A 26661-nucleotide genomic window follows, 5' to 3' on the forward strand; every position below is an offset into this window, starting at 1 on the left:
GGAGGAGTGAGGATACGGCTACTCGTAGTGGGAGCGACCTGTCAATCACAAGGTAGCCCCGCCCCAAAGCATACCCTGGTTTATGGTCTATTTGACTCTAAATGGACCATAATTTACTAAATGAACATCATGCTGTATTGAAGAAGACTTGAAACTAGCGATTGAGACCATAAACTCATGTTTACAATGTTTACTGAGGTAATAAATCAAGTGAGAAGTAGAGTAATTTTGTCATAGACTTCAGACTTGTTTTTGCAACCAGAGGAGTCGCCCCCTGATGGCCAGTAGAAAGAACGCAAGTTAAAAGGCACCTCAGCATTAGCTTCCCTCGTCAGAACCAGATGTTGCCGCCAGATACCGACTCTTGGTGGGTGCCCTTCTGCGTCCGGGCTCAATTAACTCTAACATAAACCTATCCGCTACATTGCTTACGCGCTCAGAGCAAGTGACGTGGCATAAAGAGCGGGATCCACACAGGGCAGGTGGGAGGGGGAGGTGGAGGGGTCAAACAAACACAGGACTTAAAACCAGTGATAGTGTCTCATGTTAAACAAAAAGTCAACGAAAAGTCAATGTTGACTCAGTTTCTCACGAAAGTCAATAGTCACGTGTTTGAATTCTTTAGTCACTTGACTCACTATAGTCACATGACTCCTTCGTCACGTTGGCAGCCACGATCTTTTCTTAATGCTAACTATGTCGTTTCGCTGTCCCCGACACGTCCAAAACTGATGCTTGAGGGGAATTTTTCAAGTTGGTCTCATCCTGCATTCGTAGCTATATCCACGAAAAATACTGAGCCTTAATTTGTAGATACCCCAAACAATTATAATGTATGATATACACGTTATTATGAATGAGGAAGTAAAAAGAACGCAAAGCATGATGTGAATCATATGCTGTGATGTTCAGTCAGCAGACTTCGACCCCTAAAAACACCCAAGAATTTGTAACTCATTAGCGGTACTGTGGCCCTGAGGGCACAACACACTACAGCTTAAGAATACACATAGAAATAGATTGGTTTGAAGAAGTTTGACTCTGTCAAAAGATTTTGAAAAGCTATTCAAAACATACGCCATCTGTAGTCCTGTTTCCATTCACGTTTGCACGCGCATTTTTATGAAAGTTACTAAATTGCGCAAAACTACGTTTTTACGCTAGCTTGAGGTGGTTTTGGCCTTTGAAAGAGAGTTGCTGCACTGTTGATGAAGCTAAACAATTAATTAGCTGAATAAAGAAAGCTGATATTTGGGCGATATTTGGAAGGCAAGAGCGTGAAAGAGAAAATAGGACATCAAGGAACTGACGAAGAAAGAGAGAGGGGGAAAAAAGAGCAAAGTTGAAAAAATGGCAGATTGAAATACAAATGTAGTGAAATGGACAGAGTAACCCAGACGGCCGCTTTCGACCGAGCACATCTCAAGTTATCAGTGCAGATCAAAAGAAGGAGAGTGTGAAAAGAAAGTTCTCCTTGTGTCAGTGTGTGATGGAGGCCGGTGGTGCTTGCGGTGGCCGTGGTGATTGACAGACTGACGCCGACCTGTGGAATTACAGGATTTGATGAAAGGGGTCTGCACCCATCACTGCAGGGTTACTATCAACCACGGGGAGTATTTTTTTCCAATTTCTTTCTTTGCGTGGCTCTTTAAGAAAATCCCCCACCCCTCCTTCCAACCCTCAACTCTATTTATCCCCCCCGATCTCTTTCCCTTAACCTCCACTCGACTGCCTCTACTTTCATCGCCTCGCTTGGTCTAGGACCTGACTTCTCATATACCCTTCCCTGGCCGTCCACCATCTTCCCCGTCAGCTCATCTCCTTTTTTTCATCTTCCCTCTTCTCTTTTCACCCTCTGCAGTCATTTCTTCTTCTCTCTTGTTTTGGTGGTGTCTTCCTTTTCTCTTTTCCCCTTCACTTACATCCTTTGTTTTATAATTACTTTTTGTCTCTCACCATCTCCTTCATTTTGCTCTCATCTTTCCTCTCCCCTCCACTCGTCTTCTCTTCATCTGCCTATGTTCTCCTCCTACTTCATCCCTTCATTTGTCCCAGTTCCTCTTCTCTCTCCTGTTTTCGCCGGTTTCCTTTCCTTCTCTCCTCTCCTCTCCCTGCTGTCAGTCAGTGGAGGGTAAATACAGGTCCATGCTGTATGAACCCCATCCATCACACTGTCACTTAATACCCACAGCTGTCACTGTGTGTACACAAGTACGTAGCTTTTTGCAAGTGTTTATGTGTATGTGTTGATCTTGTTCAGCCAGATGGAGTGTGTGTGTGTGTGTAGGATTTTCCAGAAATCCCATTCACAATTGACAGGAGGTCACCAAAAATGTAAATAATGCCTTAACAGTATCCCCACATGTTCTCCTCTCTGCTAAAATTGTTGGAATTATTTATTTTCCACTGTAGGTTTGCGAACATCACAGCTGGATAAAAGAATATGAAAATGGTGGGATCAAAGCTTCTGCATTCGAATCAATGTTTAGAATTCTAAAACATGGAATAGCAAAAAGCATATTTGTCACAGCCCAATTCTGTGGTTTCTTCTGCCACGGTCCTTGTTTAGAAAAGTAAGAGAGCTTGAGTTTCTTCTAAACAGAGTTTATGGTAAGCAAGATACCTTCTAAGTTTAGCTTTTTCACAAACACATTCTGCAATTTCTGAATTTTTTTTTTATTCATGCCAGGGGGATAATGCGATCGTTTCCGTACCTAAGTGAGTGAATGAGTTAGTGAGTGTCCGTGTCTGTCCACTGCTAGTCTCGCATTCTGCTGCAGCAAACTGCATAACCTTTAGTTGTGGCTGCATTCTCAAGGACCTCTCGTGGTTGTGGGGACATACATTTTCTGAAAACACCTTTTTATGAACCGTTTTACACTCCACTTATCTTTGTTAACTGACCCCCAGCCGCTAGTGGGGCCACTAGTGTTAACACGGCGGAATGCATCGCTGACCCCCCCCCCCCCAGGCGCTGCTCTGCGCCCATAGTGAGGAGGAAAACTGTTGGTGGTGAGTTTGGCGAACAGCTAACGGAGGTAGAAGTAAAAACACTGCTGGATACCTCTCGGCCGTTGCTTTGCAGCTTACTTTGATTATTTTGGACAGCGTGTTTGGCTAACCCCTTGCAGCTAACGGAACTACCAGTACACACCCTGCTGAGTACATCGCTGCAACTCAGCCACTTCTTGGTATGTGCAATTTTGTGTCTTATAATACAACGAGGGCCCACTGGTGACTGGGGGGGGGGGGGGGGGGGGGGGGGGGGGGTTAACCAATTGTGGGTTGTATTAAATCAAGACAATACAGCAGTGGTTGCTGCAGCCACATCTGGCAGAGATCTGCACTCCATTGTCTTCCGCTTATCCGGGGCCGGGTCGCCAAGCAGGCTGATCCAGACTTCCATCCCCCCGCAACATTTTCAAACTCATTCAGGGGGATCCCGAGACGTTCCCAGGCCAGCTGGGAGATGTAATCCCTCCAGCGTGTTCTGGGTCTTCCCCGGGGTCTCCTACCAGTTGGGCGTGCCAGGCTGAGTAATGTGATACCCCGATAGTTTGAGCACACTCTCCGGCCCCCCTTTTTGAAAATGGGAACCACCACCCCGATCTGCCAGTCCATGGGCACTGATCCCGACCCCCATGCGACATTGAAGAGGTGTGTCAGCCAACAGTGTCCAACACCTTCAGCATCTCAGGGCGGATTTCATCCACCCCCGGCGCATTGCCACCACTCTACTGAGTGCACCTTTCTAATTAATTTTCCTCCACGTGGATTTTGTTTGTTAATGATTTATTGGATTGCAACGCACCTTTTAGACTATATGGCTTCTGTAGCTAAAAATAATGTAAATTGTACTTGTGGAGAGCATAGTAAGACTTGTAAAAGGACTCCTGTAGCTCGGATTCAGTTAATCCAAAACATCTTAATGTACTCAAATGTTGAATCAAACGATAGTGATCTGTTAACCTTGTGTATTATAGATAAAGCACACTCTAAATGTATTAAATCACGCAATTCTTAAAAGAAACTTGTTTTAAAGTAATTCATAAGAATACCTGTTGCAGAATTGCTTAAAAATGTGACAGTTGAAACATTGGATAAAAAAATTCTCATGCCTTGTCAAATACAATTGTTCGATTTCTATTTATTTTTTTAATCGGTTACCACTAAAGATAAATGACATTCCTTGCTTTGACATTTCACACGTTTTTTTGTTTTTACATGGATCATTTAAATTCTTCCATTTCTGAGATAGTTAACCTGATCATACTTATCACTGCAGTAAACTTGGATTGGTTTAATAATGATTTAAAATCTTCTGATCACTTAAAAATTGTCTGCAGTAAATAAAAATAAAGATTTGTGGGGATTTATCTCATTTCTTGTTATTTTGATTCATCTCTTCTGTTGATGACTGTTAATTACTACAGTATAAATCCTCCATGTTTTTTCTTCTTTTATTTATCCATCGTTATTTGATGTTTATTTTGTATTGTATAATACATTATGTACGGATTCAGTACGAGTGTGTATTGTCTACAATGTTATTTTTTATTTGTGTATGTGGGTTGTGCGTAGGCTTGCTGAGCAGCCCCAGAGTTCCTCCAGGCCTCTCTGACAGTGAGCAGGCTTTTTGTGCCACAGACTTCCTTTGAGTGGGAACAGGCTGAATGTGAGCTCCGTCATACGCGCATTCGGTTTGACAGAAAAGCAGCAACACAAGGAGACACCGGGACATGGGTTCAAGAGGAGAGAGCTTTTGTTCTGAGACAAGAGACACGTCTTCCGTGCACTGGAGGGCCTCTAACATGCAGGAGGTGGCCAGGTACAACAGCAGAATGAGTGAATGTAATAATTCCACCGACTGGGTTTTTTTGGATGCTAAAATAAATGCATCGTCTCTTTTCCTGTATTCATATCCCCTTTCATTCTCTCCTCCCCTCTCCTGCTTTCCTTTCCTCATGTCCTCTTAACAGCCGTTTCCTTTCCCTCTTTCCTCTTGTCTTGTTTCTATCTGCTTGCTTTCCTTTCCCCCTTTCTGCCTGATATTGTTGCAGTATTTTGATATGCAGGCAAGACTTATGATTGTCATCATGTCAGCATTATTATTATTACGATATTTTTTCAAGTATTGTTGTCATGTATTTATTCATTTGTTATACAAATGAAATAGTATTTCTTTATTTAATTTTTATATCATTGTTTTCAACCATTTTGTATGCAGTCTTTTGACATTATGCTTCATATATATAAAATCATGCTTCACCATAAAAACATTTGAAACAGATTTTAGTGCGGTATACATACATACTGAAAACATATCTGGCCTCACAAAAAAGATTAAAGCTTTTTCTTTCCTTTCATATTTATAAAATGTGCTGCGTCAAACTGATCCAAAGTGCTATCCGTTCCTTTTGTGGACACCACAACATTAAACTACCACAGCCTCATTTCCACCTCCTATGCAGAGGGCTGTCTCGGGTGCACTCAAAACAAGCTGGCCATGTGTAATATTGGATATCCATTTTCTTCCCATAAACCTGCTGGCGGGCAAATGGTGCGTAGCCCCCCCCGACCGGTGGTGTCTGTGCCTTTAATTGGTTTTCGATCAGCGATTGTCACTTGAAGAAGAGCTCAATCCCTGCCAGACTTTTACAAAGTACCTGCAATTAGCCTCCATTGATTTAGAGAGAGGCTTAGCTGGAGTATTCAGTGAAAAAATAAAATAAAAAAAACCTTAAGGTGATTTGTCGCAACACAGCTTTTTGGACTTTAAAACTAGTGGCTGAAATTCTATAATTGGTGCTTGGTTCTTGTCTCAGTGGGATGTTGAATTACAAAAAAAAAGGTTAATCAGTTCATGAGCCTGCTAGAAAAAACTGCAGTTTGATTGCTGCAAGCAAAAGTGTCTATCAAACAAGAGCGTGAGGAGGGGAAAACACAGGATTAAACTCAAATCTGGTGATGAGAAGCTGTGACTAAAATGCTCCGACGAGGGGGTTGGAAAAGAAAAGCGTCGGATGTGGCAATGTACGATAAGGTCGGATGATTAGATCGGATGCGCTCATGTTCGTGATGGAGGGGCTGTCTTCTGCGCTTCGTTAACGGCAAAGAGCACAACAGTAATCCTAACTAGAGCGCAGCACACATTAGTCAACAAACAGGTTTTTATCCCATTTAAAATCAAAGGATTGGCTGACACAAAATGTTCTTTCAGTAAGTGCACTGAGTTTTGTTCCAAACAGGAACCGCCAAACTCTCTTAACTGGAAAAACCTTTCAAAAATTGCTCATTTCAACATCTATTTGTGAGCATGGTGGGGGTTTGTGAGGTTTCATCACTTGCAAATCAACCCCCAAAGTAGCTAACGAGTGGGCCATCCCGCTTCTTTCTGGACTAGATAGAAAGAAAAAAAAGATCTTTCACCCTGGAGTCTGCTTTGTGGAACGAGAAGTCAGGATTGATTCATTTGTCACGTAACTTACGTACTTTCCCAATCTTTTCCTAAACCTAACTACGTAGTTTTGTTGCCTCAACCTAACTACGTAGTTGTGTTGCTTCAACCTAACTGGATTGTTTCCTGTGAAGGTGGAAGTTTATATTAAAAAGACAGTATGCATGTAATGAGCAGAAATTGACACGTGTTGCTGGCTTTTATAGGAAAACGTGACTTATGAGCCATTGTTTGAGGATACCTTGAGTCCTTACTGCAGCGGCCCCGGTTTGAATCTGACCCGCGGCTCTATATTCATGAAGATTTCTTTTTTTGTGTGTGTGTTTTCCTACGAATGTCCAGCAACAACAAATGATCAGTTCACCTGGCAAAGCCCCTGTGGTGTTGAGGCAACAAAACTACTCGGTTAGGTTTCGGAGAAGATAGTGGTTTTGCTTAAAATAACTGCCAAAGTGGCGTTTCTTAAAGTATGGAATTTAAGTGACAAATATGTCAATTTCAACTTGATTTCACACATGACATGGGTGAAAGTCCGCTGATCTCCTCCGTACAGCAGGACAGCCAGAGTAAACATTCCACTTTAAATGTTTAAATTCAACATCATATGAACAGAATGTACCCTTTGTTATTAGTTTTTTAACGTTGTGTTGGGGGTAGAGGCAGATACAGGATCCCGTGGGAGCAGTAAACAAAAACCCCAATCTGCATGCGGGGATACAAATCAGTGTAGATGATAACATTGGATAATTTGTTTAGAATAACAGCATGTATTAGTAAATTATCATGAAAACGGTTTCCAATTCTAATCACTTTGAATTATGTAATTTGCTCGAAATGAGCCTAATTATTGGATGTGTAACAGTGACTAACAGAATTACAATCGTCACTCATCCCAAACATTTCCGCACGTACAGTATGAGTTGGCAGTTAAAGATTTCAATCCTGAATCAACAACAACAAAGCCACGCTGGATAATATGGACCACTCAGACAAATCGTATCAAATGGAGGGTTTGTAATGACTGTGTGTGTTTGAAAGACAGAGCAATTCCACTGTTACACCATTAGCTCCATAAAAGCATCCTTGTGTCAGTCTCTCTGAGCACTCTCACTCTCATCCCGTGCCCTGCCCTGTCTGTAAGCTCTCACCACTCTCCCGCAGTTCCGCTCTTCCTCTCTCCATCCTCCTCCCCCCTCCTCCTCCTCCACAGCTCTATCCTAAGCCCCGGGTGGGGCAACACACACTTAACTTCGCCACATACGTAAGTTACGGAACAAGCATACTTATTTTATATAGCAAACTCACTTATTTTAACCCAAACCATAATGTTAGTAGTTTTGTTACCTAAACCTGACCAAGTAAATCTAGACATTATGTAAACAAAGTTTACTTTGAAGAGACACGGGGGGATCTGTACGTTTCTTGCGAACACGGAAGTTTATTTTGAAAATACATTATGTACGAACGGAACGGTCCAAAATTGGCGCTAGAGGCAAACCTAGAGCATCCTCGTTTGAAGACTGGGGCCACAGACTAAGCGTCGGTATTTGAAGAGTTGGGAGTGGGACCGTTGGGCAGTGAGCAGCACATAGCAGGGCTGTGGCAATACCACTGAAAACAGGGAGTCATGTCAAGGGTTAAACAACTTGGACTACTTACTCATTTGTTCCAGAGCCTTTGACAGTATCACACAGTCTCATTGGTAGAGGAACTTTACTGAAGTGTTAAAAATGGACAAAAGGTCCTAAAAGTGCAAAGAATAATGAGAAGTTTGACAGTTCCGAGACAACTAAGTGGACTCCGTCTGCTGATGAAGGAATGGTGGTAGGGTCAAAAGCTCTGGAACAAGTGAGCAAGTGGACCTTGAGTTAAAATTGGTTTGTCAACTGCTGTTTCTGATATCAGAAATGAACAAATATAACGAACTAAAGCTATTATTTTCGAAATTTGGCCATGCCAACAATATAAATGATGAAAACAAATATTCAGTGTTTCCTCGCCAGAATTTCATTCCTGGCAGTTTGACACAGCATTTAGATGTCAAGAGAAATTATTTATGGTCATTGCTGTAGTCAGCGATGTACTTTCATTCTGTAAATATCTCTGTAATAGGGGTATTCAATTAATGTACTGACAGAAAGCTTTTGAAAAATGTGCTTAATTTTACCTATACTAATTTTTAGAAAAATGTATTTCACTGAATTGCCCTTCAGCTTTAAATTCAGTTCCAACATTACGGTATTCACTGTCCTACAGTTGTACCAGAGCTGCATTAACTTACTGCTAATGCAAACTTTGTGCTACTTCAAATGAAAAGCATCCAAATGAAGACACGTGGGGTGGCTTTTATTGTGAGACAATTTGTAGTAAACGCACAGTATTTGTCTCCAAGGTTACCGCCGACAACAACAAAATGCTCACAAGAAAAACAAAAACATAATTGTGGTCAAGTTTTGGCGTGACTTTGGACTCAATGCACTAGAATTTGAAAGGTCCTGGCTACTACAGCCCCGTATGCAAAAATCAAGCCAATGAAAGGATGCAGGGTGTAAGAGACAAGATAGACCTCCAACATCCAAACTGTACACAGTGCTGTGCATAGAGGAATAGAATTGTTCATCTTGGTCTAAACGCAAAAAGAAACAATTATTGCCGCATTCAGACTACACATGAGGTGCAGAGGTACAAAACAAAGTACTAACATGCAGTGTAAGTGCGGGAAAGAAACTGTACATCACGGTGTCGTACAAAGAACGAGTAAGCATGAGTATAAAAGTGTGTGGTAAATGAAGTGCCTCGCCCATGCTGATGTCCCGTCACACGGGGGCCGCGTGCAATCGCATCAAGACAGCCCATAAAAAAGGGTTTTGGTCGGCTTTACTGATCTCGTTGCCGAACACGCATCATTCTGATGATCTCTGAGAGTCACAGAGAGCCAAAGAAAGAAGTGGTGGTTTTGTTTTTGTACCAACTCTAAAAGCTGGCATCGTAACACGTATTTTGTAAAACAAATCAGGGATGAAAGAATTCAATTCCCTACTCGGTATTGAAAAAAAGATTCAGACCCGCATCACAAGCTTTCCTTTGATGATCTCCTTCCATCCCACATTTTCCACAAGTGTCCCGCTTTATTGAGAAAATAATTCTCTGTGAGTTAAGCAGCGTGGGTGCCGATCGACAGCAGCAGGCACAATTTGAACAGGATTTCCACGGCACCTCTCAACAGCCTGGACATGAACTTAAAGAACTTAAAGGTGCAAACAACTATTTTTATGTAAAGATGTAGTGAGGTGATGTCGACCTGAGCAGGGAATGAAGACGCTCTCCCATTTTCTTAACTCTTTGCAATGACACTTTGCGTCTATTCCACGTTTTTAAACCGGCGGGTCCGTCCCCCAGAGCAAGTAGCCCTTTCTACTTTGTGCAGACATTTTTGACATCCACGGTCCACGAGGGCCACGTCACCATGTTGAGAGCCGTGTGGAGGCAATCCCTTCATCACATTTAGGCTCTGAATTTAAAATGTAGCACCTTTTAAGTTAAAATGTGTCAAAATGGAAACAGCAGCACTCGAGGGGTTTTGATACACCTGCAAAATGTTGCTGACATAAACGCAGAATGACCGGAAAAACGCATCAGGCTGACTCACAGTGATCATTGTGGATCAGTCCCAGTCCTGATCCACTAAATCTACTGAGAGACTGTACAGTGGAAAAAGTAACACACATGAAATGCACTTGTTTCAAAACACCCGAAGCAGGTTTAAGTCCCATACATATGATAACAATTAAGCTTTTTTCTTCAGATTTTTGTTTAATATTTATTTTTGTATTATATTTACGATGCAATTAAGTCCTAATAACCTGCTTATGTCATGAAATACAGACTGACCCGCATCAATGAATGATAATCTGCAATCACACCGATGGTTCCATGGGAACAATTCAAAAACAATACTCATATATTCCCCTGAATAACTCCGGAGCATTACAATGACCGCTTATTAGCTGGCTTAATTGGAAGCTTCTATTTTCGGTCCCGTGACATTATGATAGGCTCACATAGACTTTCGTGACACAGCAGGCGCTCAAGTTGGAAGTTGCACTGCACCGTGTTAATTAAGGTTCAGTTAAATCATAAAAGCGCACACCAGACACAAACTAACGAGCGCTGAAATTAAGTAAATCACACGTGTCCCGCGCGCCATCCATTAATTAACGGTGAAATGAGGGACCCAGGACTGAAATGAAACGGCTCAGCCAGACGTGTAGAAAGGAGGAGGAGGCGAGAGCAAATAGGGAAAAAAGTGACGCGCCACTTAAGGGTCATATCTGACCTTTACCGAATTTAAAGCCAATTGAGAGAGCTATGGCAGTATTCCAAAAAGGTCAGCCCGCAGTGACACGGGCCGGAGAAAGTGATTGCATTTGCTTTGCTAACCTTGGGAGTGCGAACGTCTCAAAGATGCAGCTTTTGACCTCCGCTGGAAAGAGAAATGGGCCATTAACAGGTGGAAAGAAGTGGAGAGGGCTTAGCGCTCGGATAGCACTACGGTACCCGAGTTGAGTGGAGTCTTGCAGTCACGTTAGTGCCTTTCCCAGCGAGGGACAAGCATTATTTCCTTTTCAATTTCCACAATATTACTTTGGCTGCCGATCGAATGCATACAACTTTCCTTAAGATCCCCACCGGAACTGTCAGATGATATATATATTTTAAAAAAAAGTAGATACAACAGCACTAATGGGTTTCTATATGTGAAAGTGTAGATGAGGAAAGGTTAGATGATACTCGTTGCGGTGCAGTGCTGCTCTAACGGAGGACATTATTACTCTAAAATGACCCATGCTTATGTGCATATGACTGAAACCCCTGTGCACAAGCTGAACTCTTGCATCGCCAGTCGCTGTCCAAGTAGCGCGATAAGACTTGTGCTCCAACATTATTTCTCTCGGCGGAAAAAAACAAAAAACAAACCTTTCTTTCCTCTTTTTTCCGTCCCAGCTATTGAAAGCCTGCCGTCTGAAGAGCAAGGTATCTCGGGGGTTGTGAATGCTCCGCGGGGCCACAGGAGGATCGTGAATGGGTGTTGTGACGGCTCTAGCTGTTGTGACGGCTCCAGCTGTTGCGCGGCGGGTTAGTGAAAGCGAGTGCGAGGGGAGACGGCTGAGAGACAAACGGGGAGCGACAAACCCACTGAGCGGTTTGGTGCCAGAGGGAAGAGGACAAACAAACACTTATTTAACACGCTTATTTATGAATGCCTGGCCAATGCTGGGAAAGCCTTGTGTGCTTTGTGAAACAGACACAATTTGGGTGGCGTAACCCAGCGGTCTACGTGGTATATGTCTCCACTGGCTCCACAAAGACTGGGACTGTTTTGTAAGTGTATTCTTGTAGCATGCGTCTTGGAGGAGATGATGACAATCAGAATTAAGACGGTATCACTCTGGGTTCCCATCAGCTCCTTCAGTTTTTTTTAATCTTTTTTTTTTGGAATTTTTCCTCGAGAAATTTTGCCACCGATTTCGGACAGACCGTACGCACCGCGTGCCACGGGAAGCTAGCATTTAAATGCCAACAATGCTGAAATTAGCGGGTAAATAACCAATTGATTGACGCTCTTTTTATCATGGCGTCTTCTCCTGCAATCGCAATTTAGTGCCACCACCTGTTTTATATAGATGACTGCTTACATTAGTTGGTGGAAAGGCACAATCGAATTGCTTTTTTCTTTTGTGTTTTTTTTCTGGAAATTTGGTAAAAATTGTAAACTAGGTTTGTTCGTTTGGACTCCATCCTCTCTGATATTCGCTGCAATATTTCAGATTTTTTTTCTCACGTACTGGAGTCTAGAGTCACATTTCCGCTGGGGAAATCAGAGATGCAGGATTTAACTTCTCCTTTATTCTCTGTAATATAGGGCAGTTGGTGCCAACTTGTTTCACGGAGTTCATTGGAAGCGATGGCTTTGTTAGAGTAATTTTGTGGCTTCTGCATTTGGGGTAAAAGCAGGAGGCAGCTCTGCCGAGTGAAGCCGATGCAGAAGTGTCTTAAAACTTGCATTCTCTCTACTGACCAGCAGGGGGTGACTCTTCTGGTTGCAAAAAAAAGTCTGATTGCATAGAAGTCTATGAGAAAATGACTCTACTTCTCTCTTGATTTATTACCTCAGTAAACATTGTAAACATGAGTTTATGGTCTCAATCTCTAGTTTCAAGTCGTCTTCAATACAGCATGATGTTCATCTAGTAAATGATGGTCCATTTAGAGTCAAATAGACCATAAAGAGGATTATGTTTTAAGACGGGGCTACTGTAATTTAGACGTATACGGCGTCTTTACGTCACTCCTCCACATTTAAAATATGATAACTGTTCATTGGTTGCAAAAAGTCAAGATGGTGACGGTCATTATTCAAGATGTCGTCGGCGAAATCGTCGTATCCAAGGCTTTAAAACAACAGTCCACAAACCAATGGGTGACGTCACCATGACTACGTCCACTTCTTATACACAGTCTATGGGTGAAAGTAGGGTTCCAATTGAATGACACCTTGCAGAACATTAGTTGAGAATATTGGGATCTACAAAACTCCTACCTTTTACCTCCCGTAACCTTGATTTCTTCCAGACCTGAGTCCCGGCAAAAAGTCCTCTCCTTGAATTTTCCCTAATTGTTCTACGCGTGTGCGCACACATTTGGTCCTGGTAGGCATAGACACCGCCTCACGTAGACACACTCCTGCACGCTGCCACCTGCGGGCTTTATCAAAAGCGCCTTGGCTCAGCATAAAAACACAATCTCGGGGAAAACTAATTGACCTGACGTGCAGATGCACGACAAGATGGAAAAAGGTGGTGAAGGAACAGCGAGCTGCCGTCAATCAATCGGTGAAAAAAGGTTGCCGTCTGTGTGGGAAGGGCGAAAGGGTCTTTGTCAGAATGAGAAAACAACGCCGATGGCAAGGTGGCCCCGATGACATCTTAAATATGTAATATGCTTGCACTTCGGGATCAAGCGCACTGTGTGGTTATGGGTGTGTGCTGTTTCGAGGCTTACCTGGTACGAAGCTCCCCTGCACCACCTCTTTGTACGCCCACCATCCTTCGTGAATTTTCGGCGGATTCGGCTGTGCTGTGAGGTTGGGGAAAAGAAACACAGGAAGAGGGACATCAATCACTTAGATCAGAAAATCCAGTCGAGAAAAGCAAAAAAGAACATGGGCACTGCATTTTTTACCACCCTAACCTTCTCGGCAAGAGGCCTCTACAAATAAGGGTCTCCGGAGAATGCCTCAGAGCAAACGAGGCCTCCAATTGGAACTAAACCTCTCGCCACAAACACACACACACACAAGCATACTCTCCCCATGATGCGGTGACTCCCTCGGCATTTGTATAAATGCATGCTGTCATGTAGTGTGAGCTGTGGAAGGAAGCCCAAGTTCAGAGCAAAGGTGGTACAGTATAATTGAGGTGACTACGTAAAAGGTCTCAGTTCAGGGAAAGAGTTGTGATCGAGAATTACCCGCCGAGCCTTTGGGATATTGCTTTTTTTAACGCCTCAACTTTTTCCTCTCCCCTGTTCATTTCGCCGAGAGGTCGAAGGGGTTTGAACCCTGCTCGCTCGTCTTTAATAGAAGTCGAGGGACGCCCCCTACTCTCTCCTATCCCCTCCAAACAGCCCTGCCGCAGCGTCACTGGAGAGCGGGGTTCAATTTCAGAGGGGTGGGCCCGGCCGGACACGGCTGGAGAAATCTCCGCTGCCACCAGTTTGCAGTCAGCCTCCAGAGAAAAAGAAAAAAAATTGCATCCTGTTTTTCAACTCGTTTCTTAAAATAATAAGTTCTCTCTCTCCCTTTTTGATGGTAAATGAACTTGAAGTAAAGGCCACCTTTTCAATGGAGTGCGCATAAATCGGTGCATTGGCCAACCAAGCAGCAGCGGTGAGTGGGACTTTCCGAACCATTAGAGGGAGGCTGGCCCACTGCCCGGCACTGAACCCTGTTTCCACCTCCAATGGAACACAAGATGAAGTTTTTTTCCTCTTTTGGATGGAAGAACAGAATGTGATCACATGACATGGTAAAATTGCCATGAGTAACGTGTCAGACGCCACGGCACTGTAGATGTAAAAGTGGACGGTGCAACCGGTGCAGCTGCACAGGGGCCCAGAAGCTGTCAGGGGCCCGTGTGTAGGAAGCTTTATGTAGATGGAGCCCCTCCTGCACAGTGACCGATTCACACAGTCTTCTTAAGCGGCATTGTTAATGACTTTGCCGAGTGCAAGGCCCGTAAGATGACCTTCTAATGGGCGAGTACAGGTTTGCCTTTGTTATCATGTTGTGCGATCAGGGATTTAAATCTACAGCAATATATTGTGCAGCTGCTGTAAGGGGCATGCTGTTAATTTGGCGTTAATGAATTTGCCACTCCGGCTGCTGTCCGTGGTGCTGATCGAAGGCCAGTTTGCAGGATGGGAGTCGCATTAGGAGCCTCTGGCTTCTAGTTCACAATTGCCTGAAGTGGTTGCGTGTGCCCGAGAGCTTGTGAGTGTGCGCGAGCGTGCTGCTTGTGTATGGGGCGAGGGCCCCGAGAAGAAAATGTGCACCGGGGGCCAAATCAAAATCGTGTTTTGCTGCTGATGTAGGAAGAGGGAGCGAGACAGCAACTGAAGCCTATTCATCTAAAGTCACCAGAGTCCATTAAAAAAAACATAGTCATTTTACCCTGACAGAACACGGAAGTTTGCTGGTCTACCGCTGCCTCGACCGGTTAATGTTTGTGGCATTGTGTGACTTTGGTGATTTCGAATTCACCAACATTTTTATAAATTGAGTCTGGTGGCTTCAGTTCCCTGTCAGAAACATGGACTCTAAGGCTGTCTCATGGCAGGGTAAACCGGCATAAAATATTCTCAATGTAACGTACACTTAAACTTTTAAACTGGTGGTGGCTGCTATTGTTCTCTTTTTCATGGAGATTTCTTGAACACAGTAGCAGCAACATAAGACCTAGGGATGTTGTTTTATTTACCATACCTTTACAGTGCCATTTACATGTAGCTAACCTTACTGCTGAAAAGCAAATACACTGTGACGGTGACGTACCACTTAGTCAAACCACACAGCATTTTCATCTTGTTTTATGAGATAAGAGCTCGCCGGCAAGAGGAATAATGAGGTGTCGGACAGAACAGTAGAATACAATGTTATTCGTGTGTGTGTGTGTGTAAGAGAGAGCCCTTGGGATTCTAGCTGCTGTAAGTAATAATATAAAGGAGATTCCAGGCCTGTGGACATGATCCTCTTACAAGCTACTGACAAATATACAGATCTCTGTTACTCTTTGCTGCACTGCACTCAAGCCTTTAATAACACAGCTGCCGTCCCTGACAAAAAAGAAAAAGAAAAGACTAAAACACCCCTTTTGGATTGATAAGCCCACTCTCCCTTCTTATTTCAGTCTAATTAGACCGAGTGTGAAACATCACCATCAGCTTCAGACAAATTGCTGCCGAGAGACTACAATGAGGAATTCTGTGAGGCAAACCTTTCATGATCCCTGTGGGAAAACGGAGCTGTTGCTCGTACAGCGTCACTAATTACGACAAAACGGCATTGATGAACGTATAAATATATATTATGGAATCATCAGTTTATGGAGAAATAAGGAAAGAGAAAGAATGTGAGTTGCAGGGTGGTCAATGAAAGAAACAGAAGATGTACTGCTGAATGTATGGAGTCCACAGTGTGCCACTAATGAGACTCTTCTAACTTGTAATTAATCATTGATTTCGATTAATAATACAATTATCTTTTTAAAAGGCTATTAAGAATGAATGAATTATATTAGTATATCAAAATATATTTTATTTAATTAATTAGACAAATTACTTTTATTTAATCACTATTATTTATTTCCTTATATTCGTCTTTAAATCGCTGATGAGTAATTCCATTATACGATGGAATCACAAAATACATTTTAAAGGCTATTAAAATGCATTAAATATATAAGTATATCAATGTTGCAAATGATCATTTAAAATGTTTCAAAATACATTTGAATTAATTATGTAGACCAATTCTTTTTCAAAATCAGTTATTCATTTCCTTAATCCTTATTTAAATCATGAATGTGTATTCCCCATTTGTAATGGGATTACTCATTCATGAGTCATGCTTACCAATAGTACTTTCTGTCACTCATTTGGATGCATCTGCTGTGTATATGCATATTCCATCTCACATCATGTCTTTCATTAATTTTAAGATGCAGAGTGCTCGCTAGAGATAAAGCCCAACCCCCATCAGCAGGAGTTGATGTGAGCAAAAAGGACGAGTTCATGAAGCCTTAACTTAAATGGAGATTTGAATACTTCAACAAGTATGTATATACTTTTATGTGTTCACTTCAATATCAGTTTTAATTCAACATGAACAAAGCCTGTGGTTTTTGTGGTGGCGCACTCCAGACTCCGTATAATCATCAGGGTGGCCAATAGGTGAGACATAATCACTTCCTGTGGCTCATCAGGGGAGGGGAGTGGAAGAGAGAGAGAGAGAGAGAAAGAGAGAGAGAGAGACAGACAAAAGCAGCATGACAAGCACTGTCCCATTTCTCACAATGTGTGGCTGTGGCCCCAAAACACACTTCCTGACATCAGCAGAAAGGAAATGCCTCCAATCTATAAAGGGAAATGCAGCCGAGACGCTGCAGGAGGGGGGGGGGGCTGATGGACCACCATTTTTACATTTCATTGGGTCCCGGAGCTGTTTAGATAGTCAGCTTAGGTGTAGTGCAATAACGGCATGCCGTTAACACTATTAATTAAGTAGTGTGTGTGAGGTAGAGGATGAGAGGACGCTGCATGCTGAGGATTATTAGAAGTACTTTCAATTGCGTTTTTTTTTATGCTTGTTAATATGACATTTCCCCTGGATATGGAAGCCAATTAAAAAACGGACTTCAATGGTGGGATGCCGACTACGAGCCCCCCCATTACAGACGAGTCACAGTTAGGTCACATGGAAGGTACGGCGCACGAAACAATCAACGACTAGAATGCTGCAAGCATGCAGCTGCATGCAGTCAGTACAGACACACCTGTTGCTGAGCAGTCTTTAGTGCTGCTGCGTCCACAGCACTATCACTTTCCTCAGCTTTTTAGATTTTGTGTGGCAATTTTGCTCAGTAAAAAAACAAACAAGTAAAACAGTGTTTCATTCAATTGCCATGCAGATTGTAACCTCCTGAAACCAAAGCAGTTTCAGGGCTTTTTTTCTCACATTTTTCTCTCTGTGGCCTTGATTTTCACTGCAGTATAAAAGTCCTGCACCTCTATGGAAACAGCACAATCATGACTAGGAGTAGAAAGGACTCAAAAATGTCTTTTGTGCAGAACAACACAGTTACAATGCCATAAATCACAGAAAAGAAAAAAAAGCAAGTTGAATTTCTTTGACAATATATTTTACAAAAACTGGAATCTCTACATCCAACATGTTTCCAAGTTGCCAAAAGTGTTACCAGTGTTGAGGCTCTACGAGCGCAGCATTTAATGCTTTTTACAGTATCTGGTTACTTCAAACGGTTTATTCCGGGGCTGTTTTTGATGAAATATCAATATATCAAATATAATACAATTTTCAGCTTTGTTTCGGTTACTTATTCTGATGGAAGCGTTCGTCACACGTGATGTGTTTGAGGACCCTCAAAAAGATGAAACTCTGAAGATTATGACAGCTTTTACAGCTTCTGGCTAGGATAAACGGTGTAGTTTTGGCGATTGTTTAAAATAAACGTTCTTTTCCATCCTGCCGGCAGGTTTTGGGGGTTCAAGGGTTTAAGCGAACTTTTGAAATGTCACCAAAAAGAAAAGCGAATTAGCTGCGTTTCCATCAACTGGAATGCTATAGGATGCACATTGGCTGTAATCCAGCAGTAAACCAAGTAGAAGAGAAACCATCCACGAGATGAAACATGGGGAGGAATTTGTTTCACTTGGGCAAGTTTTCATTTTACTGTCATGTCAGCTACTATTGGCCATGGTTCATGCTATCTGAAGATGAAGACTATACGAATACATTCGTTAAGAAGCCGATGGCAGAAACAGCTAATCAGTCATGGGTTAGATGTTGGCTAAGTCAGATCTTTTTTTGGCATAAGAGTTTCCATAATCCATTTAGTTTATGCAGGCGTAAAAACGTTTCTGCACAATTGAGGATGGTTTTTTTCTAATTACTTCCATTTTCATAATGTACACAAAATACATTAATAGAAAAAATAGCTATTGTAGCCGTTTAATGAAGAGGGGATACATCGCTAGGCTTAATTGTGCAAAAAGCTAAATCTATTCTTGTGATTTAATGCCAGGAGGAGAGATTACGCTTTTATACGCTGTGAAGTAAACCAGCAACTGTAATATGAAGATAAATTAGTGAGAATACTAGAGACAAATGTGTCCTTTACGATCCACAAATAAAAAAAAGATTGACTAAATAAGAGGCTATACCTATTTCCAACTTCAAGTTGATTGATTGTGATGTTTGCTTTTGGAAAGATTCCTGTGCCAATGGGAAAGCTGGACGTCTGACGTTTTCTGCCAGCACTGAAATGCAACACGTCCGTTTCAGTCAGAGAGGATTTAATTGGTTTGGACACGTCCCATGGAGGGATGGTATCCCATTGCTTTAATGTCAAACTAAATACTTTCCCCTTGTGAAGTCTTTGTCGTGCATGTGTACTCTTGAAAGCTCTGTTATGAACACGAACACAGTTAAGCGCATGCATGGGCGCTAAAGAAATACGGTTTCTCCTGCAGGAATCTCACTGTGCTCGCCGAGCGCTAGATGTCTATAGAGGTAGTAATGGCACCAGGTCATTGGTTATGATCATCAGCCCTCAGGTATGTTCATTTAATGCCATGACACAGTCTCACTCCCAACTCGTCAAAAAATACAGAGGCCCTGTGCTTCAAACTACGACGCTCTAGGTTCCCCTCTAGGCAGTTTAGGACGCATCAATGATGGGTTGTCAGTTTTCGTTCGCCTGTTTCATACATTGTGTATTTTCAAAGTAATCTACCGTGTTTACAGGAAACGTACAGTTTCAGGTTGTTACATGCATAGTGTATTTTCAAAATAATCAGTGTTTACAGGAAGCGTATAATTTCCGCTCTTAACATACAGTGTATTTTCAAAATAATCTTCCATGTTCACAGGAAATATACAGTTACGCTTGTTACATACTTCGTGTGATTTAAAAATAATGTTCCTTTTTATACAGGATACATACAGTTCCCTTTCCTTACATGCATACAGTGTATTTTCAAAATAATCCTAGGTGTTCACAGGAATCGTAGTTTCAGGTCGTTACATGCATACAGTGTATTTTCAAAATAATCTTCCAATGTAGGTCCACTTATTTTTTTAGTTTTAGAAAACAAAACTCCATGGTTAGGCTTAAGAAAAGATAGTGGTTTGGGTTAAAATATGTGTAGTATGTTTGTTTCATTAAATAAGTTAAATTGCAACTTAAGTGCACTGCTTGAGTTAAGTTTGTAAGTTACGTAAAAAAATTATGTTTAAATAAGTCAACATTGACATGGTTTCACACTGGACACGAACAGCGGTCTCTTGGGTGAAAGTCCTGTTTGTTAGACCCAACCTCCACCCTACGGGCGACTGTCTTGCTCTCTATACTACAAAAGTTGCTCTGAGCTTCTAATAGTGACGTGGATGGGTTTGCGTCGTATCAGACTAAACAAGCGTCGGTGTTTGATTAGCTGCGAGTGAGAAGGGGTTGTTGTGTGCGCTCGTGCCCTGCAGGTCGTATAGAGTGATCCGATCAATAGCTTAAATGCGAGGCTATTGAATTGCCCACAGAACAACAGTGTAGTAAGAGAGAGTCAATGAGAAAAAAATCAATCATCTCCATTCTAAACTTAAACACCCATGTTTAAACCTGGGTTTATTGGTCAGCAGCAACAGCACGGTGAAGGTCTGCCACTCGCTTCATGTCTGGACTCTAAACTCTACAATCTGCTGTTGTCGTCTTTCCAAACTACACATTTCAAGACCGTGACTGGACTTGAGGCAAATGCGTACTTTGTGTTTCTGTCTGCCTGTCACAGTGTTACATAGACTTATATGGCTGTCTCTACTGTCAGCGGTTTTTGTTAGCTAACCCTAATTAAAATGGGGGGGCAATGAAAACTTTGTACGACAGAAAATGACGCTGGATTCAAGAACAGTCTGGGAGTGAGCTAATTTGCAGTGGAAACTGGTAAAATGTCCCCCGTCGACGAGACGTGAAGTTAAGTGTCGTCTCTAGTGCAGTCAGCGGGGGTGGAAGGTTGCGGTGTTCCTTGGGTACTATACTTCAGTACGGTTTGAAGTGCTGATGTTTAACACTAACATTTCCAAAATAAGACTTTTCTCCACACAGTGTTTGAGGGAAACATTACACTTTCTACTCCAACACCTTCATCTGGCAGCTTCAGTTACAGCTCGTATTCATTTCGTCTTTTTCTTCCTCACCTTATCTATATGCATTTATTCCTCTCCTCTTTCAGTATTATTTCCTTCTGTCTTATTGTTTAATTACAGTGTATCTTACTTTACTTGCATTAGATACATCAGTAATATCACTTCTTCCCCTCATCACTTTTTTACATTTGTTCCCTTCATATTTTCTTTCCCCTTCCGCTTTGTCTCTCCTTTCTTCCTTTTATTCTTCCTTTTTCTTTTCATCCTTCTGTTTCCTATTGTCTTTCTTTATTGTGTTCCTTCCTCACATTATTCTTAATTTTTACTTCCATCCTTTCGTCTTTCTTACCTTTGTCCTTTCGTCTTATTTTCCTTCCCCCCTTAAGCCCCCCCTCATTCATGGTCTTTCATTCGTTTCTACCGTTTGTTCAGTTCGGTTCTTGTTGAACTCAAAGGAAACCATGAAAACTCAGATATTGGTTTACCTCGCTGTCAGACAGACCTTTCTGACGGGGAACTGAAGCTGTTACGTTACATTCTTCAAAGTCACCAGACTCCATTGACAAAAACAGTAATTTTACCTCACAGAACACGGGAGTATACATAACACCCGACTTAAAAAAATAAAAAACCTAACTCAGGGACCAGCAACCCGGAACCACTTGAGACTCCCATTCATCTCCCCGTTCCAAACAACACGGAGCTTTGCCGGTGTGTTGTTGTTTGGGAGAAGGCTCCTCTCGAGCCGTATGATGGATCTGGTTGGCCACAGCCTCTTACTGACCCGAATCCTATTTAGCACAGCGCCGGCCTATTTCACACTCGTACTCGAGAGTCTGGCAGCCAACCCAGCTGCCAGACTCCCGCCAACCTCCCATAAAGCCAAAAGAGAGATAGAGGGGGGAGAGACTGTAAATAAACAGTTCATTTTCAAATAATATCCAAACTCTTCCATTAATATTCATTGAAGGGCACAAGCAATCCTGAAGCCTGACCATGCAGAAAGAGAGGGAGGGAAGGGGTGGGGGGTTGTGACAGGGAGCGGGACAGGTACAGGGACAGGCTCAGACAGAGAGGAAAAGGGGAAAAGGAGAGAAAAGGGATGATGGATTGGAAAATACAGAGATGAAACTGAGAGCGGCGACATGTGTCCATGAATGGAACTTGACCTTGCCAACAGCTGTGCTTACTGACTTATGAGACAATTATCTCTCACCAAGCTCCTATTGGTGCCTCTCTTTAATAGCCCCAGCTGTGTGTGTGTGTGTGTGTGTGTGGGGGGGGGGGGGGGCATATTTGCCTCTCTGTCACAAAATGAAAGATCCGGGCCTTCAAGACTGAATCAAACCAAATTGGTTTCCTATCTAAAAATGCAGTTTGCAATACGCCGCCCCAGTGCTACCGTGGGTTGAAAAAAGTAAAGCTTAGCTAAGGCTAGCCATGGCTATGTACCTAGCTAGCTTCCACTTGATGTAGCTCTTTTGATGTAGCAGTCTTATTCTGTGAAACAAATGATAAATTCACATTCTGGTTTTAACCGAGCGGCAACCTCGGGTTCTGCCGAGTGAAGCCAATTCCACAGAGGTGCAGGACTTGTATATCACAGTGAAAATTAAGGCCAAAGATGGTAAAATGTGATGGGAGCAAAAAACACCCCGAAAAGGATTGTGGTTCTTACTCAATTTGGTGTTTCACCCAGCAACAGTTATCCAGTTTACAATAGTGTAACAAGGTGAGAAGCTGCAAATTGACACATTTCAGAAACTGGTAGGATGCTTGTTAACAGAGACCCACAAAGACCTGTTTTTGTCTTTTGTGGGGGGGGGGGGGGATCTCTAGAAGGACATAACAGTAGATGCCACATAGTTGTGGACATCATCTGAAAGCTGGGAACTTGAAGATGAATTTGAGATGCAGCTCAACAGTGTGTGTGTCGAGTGGTTCCCTATCGTGATAAAATAATTAATTGTATGTCAGGACATAGAAAATGATGATGGATGTATATGATGGACGTCTTGGAAGTTATTGCAACAATATTTAGATTTACACAATTCCAAGACCGTTACTGCAGCAATATTCAAATATGTAATTTTAGAATGGGAGAAAAAAACATTTGTAAAAAAAATAGCGGCTTGGTTTTGGCCCCAAACTGCATGGGATTGGTATAAAGTGACACGTCTGAAAGTGGCCGTTCTGAATGTAGAAACTTGAAAAATATTTTCTCCTCACAACTAACATCATTTGCAGGATGTGCTTCTTCGTATATATTTATTTATGATCCTGGCATATGCTCGCTTTCATGAGCACAGTACAAAGGCGTTGATGGTTTTGCCACATTCATATACTACCATCTGTGTGCTGGCTGCAAAAAACCTGGGAGAAACAGGGAGGACGTCAGTTTTTTCTTTCCCCACCTGAGGCTGGGTTTGAACTGCCTATTTCACTCCTCCCGCCGCGCGTTGTGGAGACAGTTCTGAAACTCATTTTGAAGATAACAGGGCTCTAAAAGTGGTACGTTCGGGGTTGTGTTTGCTTTGACTGATGGGTCTCTAAGAGAGGGCTCACATCATCTCATCTCCCCAAGTCTTCTGGCTCCTAAAACAAACACTGACGAGGTGGCAGCAGCAGCAGCAGCAGCAGCAGGTGAACCTAAATCCACTATATCCTTGTTTTTCTACACATCCGCAAACCTAACAGTTAAACGTTACAAAGGTTGCATTTTGCAGCGTGAATATAACAATAACTGTATTGTTTTGTCCTCCTCAGCCCAAACACATGGTCCAATATCGGCTTAGACGTACTCCGTCTGCACTAATAGGCCAAGTTGGATCAGCAGAGTGGTGTTCTTTTACACATCGTGTCACAGTATTCAGGAGAGTGTTTAGGGACACTGAACCGGTCTCCGTCTCTGACGAGAACACACTCTGTAGTGGACGGAGGACAGAATTGTCCCTAACAATCTTTGAGCAAACTTGCTCACATTTTCTTTGGAGTGAAGTCATATTGGGTAATTCTGATGAACCCTCCCTGGAAGCTGGGTCTCCAAGACAACCTAGCACGCTAGCATTTGACTGGCTGGAGCAACCTGAAGGCTCGCGACACATGCAAATATCACACTGCAGGGCCGTCCCCATCCAGCGTTTGGAGAACGCCGCTTGTTCCCCATGTAATATTTTCCGAAACCTAACGACGTATTTCACGATATTTTCCAAAACCTAACCAAGTAGTTTTGTTGCCTCAACCTAACTTAAGTTGTTTCCAGGGAAGACGGGAGTTTATTTTGAAAAGACCGTAACTAGCAAAAATGGACACGTGTTTTGCTGTTCTTTCGTATGAAAACGCCCGAAAAATGAGGAATTACTTTCGTAAGACAACATAGGAACCGTTGTATGAAGATACGTTGCATACGAACAGACACAGAGACAGCTTTGTTTCTCTACTCCGGTTTGCTTCCCACTGAAACGCTCAGGGAAGAAGCCGCGAGCTGCACTTCATCGGAGGAGGGGAGTCGACATGTGTGTGAACCGTAGGCCGTGCGGTGCTGAGATTTATGCCTGATCAGAAGTGTTTTCATTTAGTTGTGTTTTCGATGAGGCGCAACACACAGCTGCTACACTAAACTTTGTCTCGTCCAGAAGGAGTCCCAAGAGGGTTCTGTGTGTGAATAATGTAATACACAGCAGACTATAGGGCAGATGGATTTTCTTGAAATATTACAACTTTATTCTGGTAATATTACGACTTTCTTTTTTTTTCAAAATATGACAACGATATTTTTGAGTTCTCCAAATGAGCAGAAAGTTTTGAACATCTTGCTAAAAACACATACAAGCTACATCTCACATGCATGAATGTATCACTGAGGTGCACATTTAAAAGCAGTTACTTCCCCTCACTAAAGACACAGAAGAGGTGGGAGGACTAAATCCTTCCTACATGCATTGATTGAGCAGATGACATTTGATCTACAGGAGAATAAGTATTTGAAAGCAACACAGTGTGACTGAGAGCCTTGCTATAGTATATTCCATTATATACAGTATATATATATATATATATATATATATAGATTTTGAATTGTCACCTAAATTTAGTGTTTTCCTTTACATCAATAAAGGCGTTTCCGCCCGAAATGTGGTTTTAGATGCTCAAAATGTTTGTGCTCAAAATAATATGCCCCCCCTTTTTAAAAGTACAACCTACACACCCGTGGTTTGCCAACTTGTCCCACTTCCCCTTTGTGAAACTTTGTTGACTTTTCTTTTCCTCCGGTGAGTGCCAAGAATAGCTGCTCACAAGAGTCTGCTGCAGTGCCCTCACACTCAGTCATTCAAGCACTATCACACAGACTCACTTCTTTCCACACAGCAGCAGAGTTTGGCCCTCAAACTGATATACAGGAAGTCACAGAAACACGTTTGTATTCATTTATCTTTGTAATTATAGCCTTTATGGAAATGTAAGTGTGTCTGCCATTGTATTCCATCCTTTATCCTTTCTGTCTGCCTCGCAGAGCACTTTGTAATTGCTAGTTTTAAAAAGCGCCACATAAATAACCTTTATTATCATTATTATCAGATTAACAGATTAAACCTTCATTCCACAACATGAGACTAATGGCCTCCAATCTAGCGTTAAACATTACAATTACACAGACGGATCAAAACTAAGAGCCAATCAGCTCTTTGATTAGGCGACGGCTGGGCGGTTTCCCATCATGCCCTGGGTCTGCCGGTTGGTGAAGATCGGCCGTGCCGCCGGCTTCTAAAAGACGATCTTGTGAGAGGTTAGCGTCTCTCAGCGCGCAGCAAAAAGGCCCCGTCAGCCTGGGTTTCACTTTCTCACTGCAAACTCACGTTTGTTTGTTTGTAGAACAATAAGCTACTCAGAATAGCCAGAATGTGAATACATGACTTTGTTTTTTTCCTTTTTCTAATACCGATAGCATAAAAAGTCCTCTGTGTGAAGTTCTCCAGCGTGAGCGAGTGTAATTTATTCCCGTCATGCTGCTCAGAGAAATCGCAGTCTCTCTCTTAAGCACGCTCCTGCTGATAATCGAGCTAATGGCTAACGCTAACAGAGGTCGCGTTGACCTGCGTTATGATTCCATGATACCGCTATCATGTGTTCATGTGTAATCTTGTAAAAAGGTAGTTTTTGGCAAAAAAAAATTAAAAATTTAATAAAAACTGTTTTCACAGCAATATAAAATAATTAGAGGGAATTATGACCTGTTTAACTTCCTAACACTAAGCAGTTTATGAATCATAGTTAATACTTCTACTGCCAAGACACTATGAATATAGCTTCCCATCCTTTTTTCATCTCCATGACATCAGCTGTGTCTCGGCTGTGCGTTAACACCGGCGTGGTTTACTGAGGGAGGACCGATGACGCCTGGATGAAACACCCGCTCCTCTGCATCGGCCCCGCCCGCTCACCGCTCGCCCTCCGTCTGCGCCTCCCTCGCACGCAAACGCACACTGTTCCTGCTTCCTGCTGCAGGACACACATCTGCGCGGGATTATCAGATTAGCAGCTGGAGATTTTCCCTGACGGGTTCCTGTGTGTGTGTGTGTGTGTGTGTGTGTGTGTGTGTGTGTGTGACGGAGAGAGTGAATTAGGGCACTTGGATGGCGCAGTTGCGACTGGGTTTTTGTTTTGTTTTTGCCCATGAAAACTCACCGTCCACCTGTAGAGTGTGTGTGTG

At 42.5% G+C, this 26661-nt stretch overlaps 1 protein-coding gene across 2 annotated transcripts in view; it reads right to left on the minus strand.

The window, feature by feature from the left end:
* ca10a (carbonic anhydrase Xa) overlaps positions 1–26661 on the minus strand; it is a 198616-nt gene that overhangs the window by 145165 nt on the left and 26790 nt on the right. For both annotated transcript variants that reach the window (XM_031843263.1, XM_031843262.1), the window contains exon 3: positions 13520–13594. In XM_031843263.1, coding sequence (XP_031699123.1) covers positions 13520–13594 — 75 coding nt within the window. The remainder of the gene's footprint in view (positions 1–13519; positions 13595–26661) is intronic.

The sequence above is a fragment of the Anarrhichthys ocellatus genome, unplaced genomic scaffold (genome assembly GCF_004355925.1).
Source record: "Anarrhichthys ocellatus isolate YVR2014 unplaced genomic scaffold, GSC_Weel_1.0 scaffold4, whole genome shotgun sequence".
Taxonomy (NCBI): domain Eukaryota; kingdom Metazoa; phylum Chordata; class Actinopteri; order Perciformes; family Anarhichadidae; genus Anarrhichthys; species Anarrhichthys ocellatus.